The sequence below is a fragment of the Schistocerca serialis genome, chromosome 8, assembly GCF_023864345.2.
Source record: "Schistocerca serialis cubense isolate TAMUIC-IGC-003099 chromosome 8, iqSchSeri2.2, whole genome shotgun sequence".
Taxonomy (NCBI): domain Eukaryota; kingdom Metazoa; phylum Arthropoda; class Insecta; order Orthoptera; family Acrididae; genus Schistocerca; species Schistocerca serialis.
The window spans coordinates 281561506-281575075 of record NC_064645.1 but is presented as its reverse complement, the minus strand read 5'-3'; the positions used below and the strand labels follow the sequence as shown (position 1 = coordinate 281575075).

Genomic DNA, 13570 nt, shown 5'->3' with positions numbered 1-13570 from the left:
ATTGCGGCTATGATACAAGATCAAATTAACCCTGGCTAAACCACCACAGAATGACAACAGTCACATAACACAATTTACTGATATGCATGTTCTGTTAAAAGCAAACTTTTTACCTTGTTGTTGAAATATCAGTGGAATTGAAGAAAAATTCAGTAAGATGGAACAATTTGTTTGTTTGTTAGTTGTTACCTCAGTCTAGTAGCTGGTTTGATCCGGTTCTCCACAACAGACTATAACATGTAAGTACCTTCATCATCTCTGCATAACTACTGCAGGCTATGTCCACTTGCTTACTTTGTTCAAGCCTTAGCTGGCCTCTACAGTCTTCCCGGATCTCCAAACTTATGCATCACATCTTGTTGCCTCATGATATTCCCTGTCAACCTACATTTTTTTAGTCAATTGGTGCAATAAATATATAAGGCACACAACGCAAAAACAGTGACAGACCACTTTGTGGTACCTTGATGCGTTAGGTGTCAGGATTTAGGTTAGATAGCAAAGTACTGTTCTGCTGAAAAGTCTGTGTGTGGTAACAGTGATATTACAAAGTCTACAACATGCCTGTTATTGATATTACTAGTATCTTGAGAAGAGGTAAGCAAGAGGAGCCTCAAACACTGACAATAGTGTTCAGGTGCCTGGTGGCATGAACACGAAAGGAAAGAAAAGTCACTTTTCATCATGGCAAGAGGCCGACTGCATGCAGTTAAATGTCACTGAATTTCTGAAACAGCTTAAAAATAACCCTAGCATTGAAACATTTTTTTTCCTGAATGGAAGAAATTGTAATACAGAAAATTCAAACAAGTTTTCATTATGCTCTCCCGGGAATAGCAAGAACAGCAACAAATTATGACAGGGAAATATCTTACACTGTTCAGTGTTTTCTCAACATCAGTGTTGTACAGTCACTGTAGGCTACAATTACTGTCACACCGTTATGCCCAAAGCTGGTTCTCTATGTTGCTATCTGAGACTCACTCATAATTTATGCTCTTTTGCTCACTGCCACTCTCAGAAACTGCCACCACAAAAACCAAGACAAAATCTGCTCTCATCATTAAGGTCCCTCTAGTAGTATCTCCCCTCTGGGGCAGACAGCATAGTGATGAGATGTAACAGGACCAGCAAATAGTTTCTAATTTTCCTAGAAAACACTTTTGACAACAATGCTCCAGTCTTTATATAATCAGTAACGGCTGTTTTGGTAGTCTGGTAATCCAAGCACGGATCTATATGGTACCGTCACCAGGTAGCAGAATGACAAACGTTGTGCACTGTTCAAAACAATAACAAAACTGAAACAATGAAACCCCTATTTTAAGTTTTTGTGTGGTCCAGACTTAAAATACGTAAAATTGAGGAACATGCAGAAGTGAGGAAAATGCCAAAACCCCCAAAATATGTTCAAAAACACATGTAATTGGCATATATGATTAAAAATCGCAATCCTCTCCAATACTTTGCATTACATCTGTCTAAGTGAAGGAAATTAAATGTACAATACAATGTTTATACAATAATTTGTGGTAATGAATTTCATCAGTTCTTAAAAAATCACAGATGTGTAACAGCAAGTGAAAACTCATTGAAAAATTGAAATTGGTATGTCGAGAAAAGGTAATTGAGCTGTTTTCCGACATGTTATGACCACAAATCATACATTTAAAACACATGTTTTTGAGAGATCATCCTTTGTGCTCATCCAGAGAAAAGCAAAAAAATGATGAACATGTTGAACCAAATACACCATATCAGCTAAGTGGTTAAACCATAAACTAGTGGACATCTGCTTAATAACATACTTTGTCACCATTGCTGTTATTATTTATTGCTTTTCTTATGAGCCACACTTTGTATGGTCACCACCATTAAAGTGTTATTTTAGGATTAAAGAGAGAAACAGATGTGGAAAAATGAGTTTGCTTCCACAATTGATATTACAAGCTTATTAGAAGTCATCTCAGGGAATTTACGTACATTGTGTAAAATTTAAATCTGAAAGAAAGTTCAGGAGCTAAAGTTTTGCTTCATGCCCTCTATCACTGCTGCCAATCTTTACAATCTACTGTGTGTGGTGTGCATGGTGGAAAGTATATACATGAGCTCTGTATGTAGTTGCAACTGCATCATGTCAGATTTGAACATGACAGTCTTTAAAATGTGCTATCACAAAACCCTTGTTCTATTTCTGTGTGAAATCTCTGTCATAGCACATCATCTGCACAAATTGTATATTTTCAGCACTTCACAAAATACTTTCCCCCTTACCAGCACTCCTGTCACTGAAGGGTCACTTCTCCACACTTCCAGTAGGTGAGCTCATTTTACATGTGTTAGTATTGTGTGGTGGCTGTGGTGGTGGCACTGGCTACTGTGTGACTCCACAAGTCACCAACCAATAAAGTTCACTAGCAGTAAATGGACAACATTTCCTCAATTATGACCAAGCATATTCTTCAAGACTCGGTGTTTGAATTTAAAAGGTCGACGATTGATAATGATGCTGACCACAGTATATCAAAAATACATGGAAAAAGATGAGACTGAGGTGTAAGTGGCACAAGAAAAGGTGGTGACTGGGCCCCACATCACATATTGGCTCAGTCCGGAACACTGCATCGAATGTCTCGTTTTTCCATTACTGCTGCAACCTAGCAGTAGTTCATTATAATTGTGTGGTGGAGCTAAATGGTGCAAGTTGCTTGGCAACACCAACTGTGGATTACATCAGCATTTCCTCTCTCACATCTCCTCTCTACACAACAGCCTAAAATATTCCCTTAACTCTGCCACCACCCATGGTGTGAACCATCTGTCTTTAGTGCCACTTATATCTTGTTCAGTCACATGAAATGTAAATAGGAAGAAAACAGGATGAAGTCAAGCCAGATGTCAAGAAAGAACTTAGAATCGAATTAAACATTACCAGGAAAAAATGTAAAAATCAGGGAATTTTTAGCATTGATCTTATGGGTTTTTCACAGGGGCTATGAATTTATGGTGCAGGACCACAAAAAACATAAAATCAGAGAATGTAAAATCGAAGTTCCACTGTGCATGGTTTGAATCTTTTTTTATGAAGTTATCCAGCATCTTACTGGCTCAAAATATGATATTATTTAAATTCAGTACCATGTTAATTGTGTATTTCAGTGTTGTTTGCCATATTTTCATTGGTCAACAAAACAAATACAATTCTCAAAATCACATTTTTTTAGGGAAAAAGAGATTGATAGGGTGGGAAGCCTTCCCCAGTCTATCACTCTCTCCTCCCTGTGGAAGGAAGTAATACTTCAAAAATTAAAATGATGCCATAACTGTTACTTTTGTATGTGTCTATCAGCAGTACTAAACATTTTGCTTGCTGAATATAATCAATGGCCAGTAACCGAGTCTCATATTTAGTAGCTTTCTCAATTGAAGTTTCCTTTCACAAGATTACTCTTTCAGAAAGTCAAATAAGAGATCAAGAGTTTTCAAGTTCACTATAGTGTTCCCTCTCTCTCCACTGCAAGGTGCTTTGATTCATGTATTTTACCACTATCTATCAATAAGGGGTTTCCATGCCATATCTTCACAGGTGTTTGTTTTATACATACTGACTGATAAAAATTTGAAGCACCCACAAACTTCATATATGTTCACACCATCGGCAGGTACGTAAATGATTAGAGTTGCAATGCTCTATGAGAGGCAGAACAACCACCTGAATGCAGTTATATTGTTCACATTCAGTGTTGTTACCAGATCTGGAAGGGTGTATAAGGGGATAAAGAGTGACAGATAGTGAGTGATCACTGTGAAGGACAAGGAGATACCACATACTCATATGTGACAGTACCATCAGCACCTGACAGAGTTTGAATGGGGCCTCATTGGGGGTCTCCATTTGTTCAACTGGTCAAATCATGCAATATTCAGATTTGTGGGGCTTTCATACATGGCAGTGGACTGATGCCAGACAGTTCGGGAACAAGAGTGCAGGCATATTCATTGTTGAACACATCTTACCTTCACAAGAGAGGAGTATCATATTGAGCAACAAGCACATCATTACCCTTTCACATGTGCACCTGGCTTTTGAGAACAAGTAATGGTCTCGCTGGAACATCCCACGCCACTGGTTGAAGACAAGAAGTAGCTGGAATATGGAATTTCTGTCTAACTGTCCCACGTGTAGGCAGCCGTTAACAACACAACATGAACAGCTGTGTTTGGAGTGGCACAAAGAAACAGCATGGACTGCTGATGAATGGCATCACATTTTGCTCACTGATGAATCACAGTGGTGCACTATCCCAAATGACCACTGTTAGTAAGCATGACAGCAACCTGGAAAGATGTCCCATTCTTCCAATGTTTTGTAGAGGTGCAGCAGTGCTAGTTCTAGCATCATGGCATGGGGAGCAATCAGGTATGACTTCAGGTCATGGCTTGGTAGTAATTTAGAGAACTCTGATGGCACAATGGTGTGTTATGGATGTCCTGCATCCTCACGTGTTACCTCAGTATCATGGTACCATTTTTCAATGGGACAATGCAAGTCCACACATGACACATGTTTCTGTGAAATGTCTGTGTGATTTTGAGATACTCCCATTGCCAACAAGATCCCCAGACCTGTCCTCAATAGACAATGTGGGACCAACTTTGCTTCTTTCTTTGCTTTTGGGTGCTCCACTTTTTTTGATAGACGCTGTATACTGCTTTAAGTAGTCAGAGGTAAACATAAATAGGTTACACTCAACTGCCTAGCAGGATGAATTACAATAAATCTCACAATGGCTTTGCTAGATATAAAAATTAAATAGAAATAATAATACAATGGGGTACAGTGGATATTTGTAATCAACATGAGGACAGAAAGTGAGCTAGATGTGTGGTGTCAGGAACGGACTTCATTCTATACCTGGCACTATCTGGCATAAAGTGTGTCAGTTGCAATGAAATATTAATGGTGACTGCAATGGCAATAAGGCTACATTAGTTGAAACAGTACATTGTTCAGTGAGTTTAAACTTGTGACAAGACACTGTGAGGGAAATTTGCAGCAAAGTGTACTACAATCAGTGCTGATGAGAAAAGTTCATAACAACTAGCTAAATACAGAATGCAAGCTTCTGAGGAGAAACATCATCATGAAATACCATAGAGAGAGCCATACTGAACGAGAGAATACCTTCTATCAAGGAACCTTCAAACTGTCTGTGTGAGCAATTGCCATTCCAGAGTGTGTTCATTCCCTTAACAGTATGTAACATTGTCCTCTTATGGAGAATAGATGGTTGTTATACTGTGTGTACTGTGCATTGATACTGTATGTTAATTTCTAACACAAGTTTTAAGTTTGCAAGACACGTTTCAGCTTTCTGGGCATACTGTTATTTGTTAAAACATTTTAATGGAAGTGATCACAATGAAATGTAAAATTACAATGTGCTGATAACTGATTTTCGTTGATTGACATTCATTTTTAGATTAAACTCACTAAAGACCAAGTGTCTATGTACAGTATTAGTCGCAACACCATCACTAGTAAGAACATGCATGCATAAAAATAATAATAATAATTATTATTATTATTATTATTATTATTATTATTATTATTATTATTTTTATTTTCTCAGATGTTATGTCTGGTCAAAAATGGAAAGTGATGCGGACCTTGATCAAGCGTCACTTCCTTTTAACTGTACAGTATATGTTATATTGCATTTAGGAACTTTCGGGTAATTGAACATGTATCAATAATTATGGATTTCTGTAGTTGTATATATAAGTTTGGATGTAGCTCTATTGCATTGATGTACTGGTGGATATTGTATGGTATGACTCCTGTAGTTGATAATATAATTGGTATAATGTCAACTTTATCCTGATGCCACATTTCCTTGACTTCCTCAGCCAGTTGGATGTATTTTTCAATTTTTTCTCCTGTTTTCTTTTGTATATTTGTTGTATTGGGTATGGATATTTCGATTAGTTGTGTTAATTTCTTCTTTTTATTAGTGAGTATGCTGTCAGGTTTGTTATGTGGTGGTGTTTTATCCGTTATAATGGTTCTGTTCCAGTATAATTTGTATTCATCATTCTCCAGTACATTTTGTGGTGCATACTTGTACGTGGGAACGTGTTGTTTTTAAGTTTATGTTGTAAGGCAAGCTGTTGATGTATTATTTTTGCTACATTGTCTTGTGGGGTATTCTGTATTTGCTAGTATTGTACACCCGCTTGTGATGTGATCTACTGTTTCTATTTGCTGTTTGCATAGTCTGCATTTATCTGTTGTGGTATTGGGATCTTTAATAATATGCTTACTGTAATATCTGGTGTTTATTGTTTGATCCTGTATTGCAATCATGAATCCTTCTGTCTTTTTATTATTATTACTATTATTATTAGCACTAATAATAATAACAACAATAATTATTAATAAATGTAACACATCATTATTATAATTATTATTGATGTGTTACACTTAGCAAGAACAATATGGCGAATACTGTACTTAAGTACAGCTTCGTTGGCAAGCATGTTCTGAGTTATACTTAGTAATAATAGTGTTGTGGCCAAGACTGTATACAGAACTGAGTCTTTAGCAAACTTAATCTGAAGATGGTTGGCAATCAACGGAAAACAGTTATCAGCAAATTGTAACTTTATGTTTTATTGTGATCAAGACTACTAAAAGGAATTTAACAAATAGTACAGATCACTGTATCTCCATCACCAAATGATGTCAGGTCTTACATACTACTATTAACTATATTGCAGCAGTCTTGTTTCTGATGAATTTCTTTGGTTCAATATATATGTGGATCAAGTGGTTCACTTTATTGGCTAATCAATAACTTGCTATAAAATGAAAAATTTCCAATAGTCTGGTCAAGATTTCACATACTTGTACGAGATAATTGATCCTGCAGGTAGCAATTACCAATTTTGGTTTCACTGTTTTCTGTCTTTATGAATTTTACTGTTTCCCCAATGCCTCGTTCAACCCCAATGCTCTTCAGCAGCTTCCATATTTTATTCTTTCAGTGACCTTTGTAAAGTTAATCCTAATAGCTTTTACCATATGTTTCATGTGAGGTAGCAATGATTGTAGAGTGCAAGCTGTAAATACGTGTTACAGGATCCCCCTCGCTCCATATTTCTTAAAGGGGCTATCTTCATCGTATCTGGTTCCTCATGCTATTAAATCTTGTCTCATTCTACACTTTTGCTGTTATTTCCCTCACATCCTGCTCTACTCTAGCTCCCCAGACCCATGCTTTTGAGTGACTTTCCTAATTTATTCTTCAAACAATGTAAAACCCAGGATGAAATAACGACAAAATTGCTACTTTCCATATAGCAAAGATGTTGAGTCACACACACACACACACACACACACACACACACACACACACACACACACACACACACACACACACAGTCTCATCTGCCTCTTACCTTTATTTTACCAAATGAAGGACCTCCTGGTATCAAAAGAAAGCAATGCTGTTGGTAACACTGTGCTGTTGGTTCTGCCATCACTTGATAAAAATGCAATGTTGTGAGCTAGGTAGGAACCATCTCATACGCATTAAAAATAACAACTTTTAACAAAAATGTGTGCTTGCTTAACTGCTGGAATGGCAGTCATATGTGCAAGAGATATGCTTGCTTGTGTGAATGAATGTGTGTGTTTTCTTTTCTGAAGAAAGATTTGTCATCTTTATGGTAAGTAGAAGTCTATCTTTTTCATTCAATATAAAGAGGGCAAAATTCTAGTACTGCCAATAGACACAGTTAAAAGTGAAAACACTAATCCTGCTTTTAGGAATTATTAGTTACTTCCTCAGGGAGGAAAGAGAAGGGGGTTGGAGGAGGTTAGAAAGGAGTGGCACTCTCCTCTTATTAAGTATGGCCCAGCCATTCTCTCTCTCTCTGTGTAATTTCATATCTTTCTCAAATGAATTTTTCTTTTAAGATTTGAATACAAAGACAGTTGTAGATTTCATTATGGTCCATCAGCACCACATGACACTTTACTTATTAGTCTTTTTAAAAATGCACTAATCATGTAATAAGGTTTCAGCTATGTTCAAGTACATTACCAAATCCATAATTTGAACAAAGGACAAACTAACATAAAAAATTATTACACAACACTTCTGAAGGCTTTAATAACAATTAACTATCATTAATGAGAATCTTCTTTGGTCTGTGTTTAAAAAGGTTATAACTGAACATCTTACATCATTAGCAGCAAGGCCATTACCTTGGAAAAGTTGTTGATTTTGCAGTTACACCGATCGGTTTTTCATGGGCTAGCACATGCTTTGCATTTATGACTATGCTGATAAGTGTCAAACAATAACAGTTATTTATGCTCATAATAATAGCATGCCTGTCTGCAATGAAAATTATTGCAATAGCACTACTAAAGTGAACTTGCAATCTAGGAGTTTACTTAGCAAGGTAATTCATGAGGAGCCCTGTGTACAATACGAACAGTAAAAGGAGAAAAAGTAACTACTCCTCATATAGTTGAGACATTAAACAAGACTGTGAACATTTCTGAGGCTTTCAGGTAAATTTTAGGTAAATTATGCAATTTTGCACTGTCTGGTCTAGATGATTTTTTCTTGTTCTCATGAGAGCTTGATTCCCTGTCATCTAGTGACCAAAGCAACTTCTGGAGTATACTGTGAGAACAGATATTGCTACCTTTGCACTTCCATGGAATTAGCCCTTCCAAAATTGAGACTAGTAACCTCTGAATGATGGGGAACTATGAACAAAATACTATAAAGAACATTGCATTGTTTACAGTGACAACATCTGTATGCGTGCATGTGTTTTATGGTATTTAACTCACTAGGACACTATTCAAAAGCTCAGCAACATTCAGTCAGCCATGAGAGGTTAATCGTTCTTCAGTCTTGTTTATGGGACTATTGTGTCAGTTGTTGATGCCTGACTAATATGATGAGTGGTTACAATTTCTTTCTCCAGTCTTTGAAATTTATAAAGTATGTTTTGAACAAGACACTGATTAAATTCTCAACTGAATTTGCAAAGATTCCCAATTTTTTGCTTGATACATGTAGATAGCCTGTCTATACCAAAATAAATGTTTCCTTTTTGGCAAACAGAAAGGGCATAAAATTTGTGTTATTACTGTGGTTGTGTATATCAAAGTTCATCCAAAGCTGGTGTATACTATCAGTCACAGCCACCATTACATAAAAGTGTAGTGGGAAACAGTGTAGAGCTCTCTGTAGGGTACATACTTCACCTAATATTCATAACTGCACTACAGCATGGCATACTTCTGTTAGGCAATAGGGAATAAAAGTACACAAAATAAGCTAGTTGGGTAAACAACTGAATATACATGTATGTTTGTTTGTAAACTGAATAATATCTTTGTATGATTTTTGACATACAGAATAAACATTAGCTACCTTAAATTATTCAGTTTATTTCACACTGGTATAAAATTCTGAAAGTCTTTGGAAACACAAAATTTGCTAAAAAATCTGAATCATCATACAACTGCATTATGAAAGCATAATACGAATTACTATGAAAAGAATACAATCTCTGAAGGCTGACAAATATTCACCACTACCACTCACTTTCAAAATATTTTGAGGCTTTTCAATTACTGCTCAAAGTAACAATACTACTGCAGAAAGTATTATGGAAACACATCATTTCAAAAAAGAGATACATCTGCAAAGTAAATTTGGAGAATAAATTACTCATGAATATAAGTGACCATATTGGTTACATAATGTGGTTGTATTTTATGAGACAACTAAACTGCCTATCGATTCTCTACAAAATGTATATAAATGTATATAAAAATCCCTCCACTCAAGTTTCTATAAGAGTTAAAAGAGGAGAGACTCTCTTTTAAATCAATCTAACATGTTTGAAATGTATGCAGCCATGTACTAAAAGTCTTCCACACTTTACAAGCACCTACAACGGATACACATGAGAATGCATTTGTACAAATACCCTTCACCCAACAAGCAGCAGAGGATGCGTATACAGCTGGGAGCTGTTAAAGCGAACAAGCAATTCTGCAAAGCATGTTACATGATGTAGAAATTCTCACCCTTACCAAGTAACCCAAATGCTGGCACTAGTCGTGGGAAAACATCACGCTTCCAAACTGACTGCCAAAGGGAAACTTTTGACTGATGTGTCCTGGAATCTTTTATAATGTCTGTGTTTACATCTTCTGTTGCAACTTCATCTTCACTTACTTTATTCCCTAATCCACAAAGTAAACAAAATGCAATAACAGCAAAATCCAAGTAACTGAAAAGAATTTCATCCTGATACAAATCTTCAAAGCTAAGTATCTGCTACTGCCAGTAAAATGAGAAAGACTTGAAGTAAATATAAGAAAGTTGTGTGCCAAAAGATATGACCGCTTGTTTGAGAATAGAGGTCCAAGTGGAAGAAGCAATCTTTGATATAACATGTTGCAAATTCCTGCCAAGGCAGATTAAAAGTTTTACACCATAGACATACTGTGTTGTGGGGCAATATTTATGCATGGGTGCTGAAGGTGTAATAACATAACTGAAATAGAGATACTGATAAAAATACTTTTTTCTTGCTCGTCATTTACCAACAGGAGCAACACGGGAAACAGATGCAAATGAGTAACAAGTTTTTTCACCCTATAACATAAGCAAATGACATCTGATTTAGTGTTATATTTTGTGGTAGTATTGTGTTAAGTAGGTAGTGGAAAAAAAATCAGGCCTGTATCTGAACATGACCTGCGGTACAATAAAAACTGAATTAATATTACAACTGATTTTTATAAAAGTGAAGTGTAACACACAAAAGGATGCAACAAGAGACAGCTGTGAAGAATAGTTTAAAATATCATAAGTACAGCTATAGTCTGTTGTGCAACAATAACAACAACTCAATAAACAGATCATCAAAATAACACTTATTATACAGGCAATAACTAATCAATTACACACTAATCAATCAATAAGACCACCAAATAAAGGTGGTAGTGCAGTAGATTTTAAGGCACGGAAAGCTATATTACTGACAATGAGTGAAAGTGTACACAGTGTTATCCCACAAACTGTATGCTGTCCTTTCTTCTTCAACACGCAAAGCACTACAGCTAAGAGAAATGTCACACTTAGAGACACAGAATTTTATGGGGAATTGAATGGACAGCACATGCAGGTGCCAACAACTAATTCTTCAGTACCATGTATGTTTGTCACAATTAACCACAGTAGCACCTACATGACTGACACACACATGCAGATCAAAATGTACTGTTAGTACGGTGGAGTGCTAAAGGTCTTTGCAGTCATGAGATAACTATTTACTATTTTTTTTTTAAATTTGTTACATAAAGTGTGACATTTTATCAATTTACGGCATTGGCATTATTGAATGGGTACCATAAATACAAGTGCACTTGCTAGCATCTAGGGAAGCATGCCTATAAAGTAACACAAATTCCTCATGATAAAGCGTGTAGAAAGTTAACACTGACAAAATATGGCAAATTAATTATAACTTAGCACATGTAATTAATATGGCACTTGAATTTGTTTGGTGTTTGGCTCTAGAATATTCCTTAATTGGTTATGTAATTCACAAACACACTATCAGAACAGATAATCAACAGCTGTATTGTGGAAGTACTGATCAGTAAATGACCACATAAAATAGAACTGTGCATTTGGGGGTGCACAATAAAAACTGAAGAAGTGGAAGACGTAGGAGAGAACTTTGTGGAGGATACTTCACAGATTTATAAAACCAATGCTTGATTTGTGACAGTACACACTGGTACGCCGTACCAGTACCTCAGATGCAGAGAAAAAAAAAAAAAACACAGATTTTGAAATGTGGTACGGTGGAGCTTTATTTTTTATCAGTTCAAACATTGTATTCGCACTTTCAAAATGCACAGAAAAGTGTTAATATAACTTTTTAAGAAGCCAAAATTTCAAAAACATCCCTCCAGAGTGCCACACTACTGGAACCTCTTTTTTAGTAATCAGGCACTGTATACACTTATAAACTGAACTAAGTTGAGAAGGCCAGGATGAAGCATTGAGGAGTGAGATGCTGACAGGATTGGGAGGGAGGGGGGGGGGGGGGGGGAGAGAGAGAGAGAGAGAGAGAGAGAGAGAGAGAGAGAGAGAGAGAGGTGGACAACTAGTTTTGCGGTGGATTTAGAGTTGGGACTAGCAAGTATTGAGGCCAGGAGAAGAATTGTTGAATGTGTTAAGAGTGTTGGCTCCTACCTAAGCAATGCAGAGAAGCTGGTGCCAATGACAAGGTAAGAAAAAGGGAAGGGGGAGGATACCTCAGATGACAAAGTTATATAGCAGCCATTTCAGTATTGGGCTCAATGGCATGGTCTGCCACTAGATGATCAGCCTTGCCCTATGCCATTGTTTGACAGTCGTCATTATATTAAGGGAGCAAATTTGGTTAATATTGAGGCCCATGTGAAAGGTTGCTTGGACGTTCCAATAACACCCTCTCTACCATGTAATAATCACTAATGTTGCAATACTGAATATTTAGGATAGACAAAATTTTTGGTGGTCTGTAATGGTATATCAAAATGGTTCTAAACTGAAGAGCCACAGAAATTGGTACACCTGTCTAATATTGTGTAGGGCCCCCACCCCACAAGCACACAGAGTGCTGCAACACAATGTGGCATGGATTTTACTAATGTCTGGAGTAGTGTTGGGGGGAAATGACACCATGAATCTTTCAAGGCTGTTCATAAATCTGTAAGAGGGTGGAGATCTCTTCTGAATAGCATCCAGATATGCTCTATAATGTTCATGTCTGGAGCCACTCTGTAGCAATTCTGGATGTGTGGGGTGTTGCATTGTCCTGCTGGAATTGTCCAAGTCCGTCGGAATGCACAATGGACATGAATGGATGCAGGTGATCAGACAGGATGCTTACTTACATGTTACCTGTCAGAGTCGTATCTAGACGTATCAGGGGTCTCATATCACTCCAACTGTACATCTCTCACACCATTATAGAGCCTCCATCAGCTTGAACAGTCCCCTGCTGACATGCAGGGTCCATGGATTCATGAGGTCTTCTCCATACCTGTACACATCCATAGGCTCGATACAACTTGGAACATGACTTGTCTGACCAGGCAATATGTTTCCAGTCACAAACAGTCCAATGTCAGTGTTGACGGGCGCAGGCGAGGTGTAAAGCTTTGTGTCATGCAGTCGTCAAGGGTACACGAGTGGGCCTTGGGCTCTGAAAGCCCACATCGATGATGTTTCGTGGAATGGTTTGCACGCTGACACTTGTTGATGGCCCAGCATTGAAATCTGCAGCAATTTACATAATGGTTGCACTTCTGTCATGTTGAACGATTCTCTTCAGTCGTTGTTTGTCCCATCCTTACAGGATCTTTTTCCGGCCACAGCAATGTTAGAGATTTGATGTTTTATCGGATTCCTGATATTCACTTGTGAAATTGTCATATGGGAAAACCCCACTTCATTGCTACCACATTGTA

General features: G+C 37.2%; 1 protein-coding gene across 3 annotated transcripts in view; it reads right to left on the bottom strand.

Annotated features, from left to right (window-relative positions):
• LOC126416306 (polyphosphoinositide phosphatase) overlaps window positions 1-13570 on the bottom strand; it is a 181799-nt gene that overhangs the window by 160714 nt on the left and 7515 nt on the right. For 2 of the 3 annotated variants that reach the window (XM_050083966.1, XM_050083967.1), the window contains exon 3: window positions 10130-10282. The exons of the other annotated variant lie outside the window; for it this stretch is intronic. In XM_050083966.1, the coding sequence (XP_049939923.1) occupies window positions 10130-10282 (153 nt within the window). The remainder of the gene's footprint in view (window positions 1-10129; window positions 10283-13570) is intronic. 3 annotated transcript variants of the gene reach the window in all.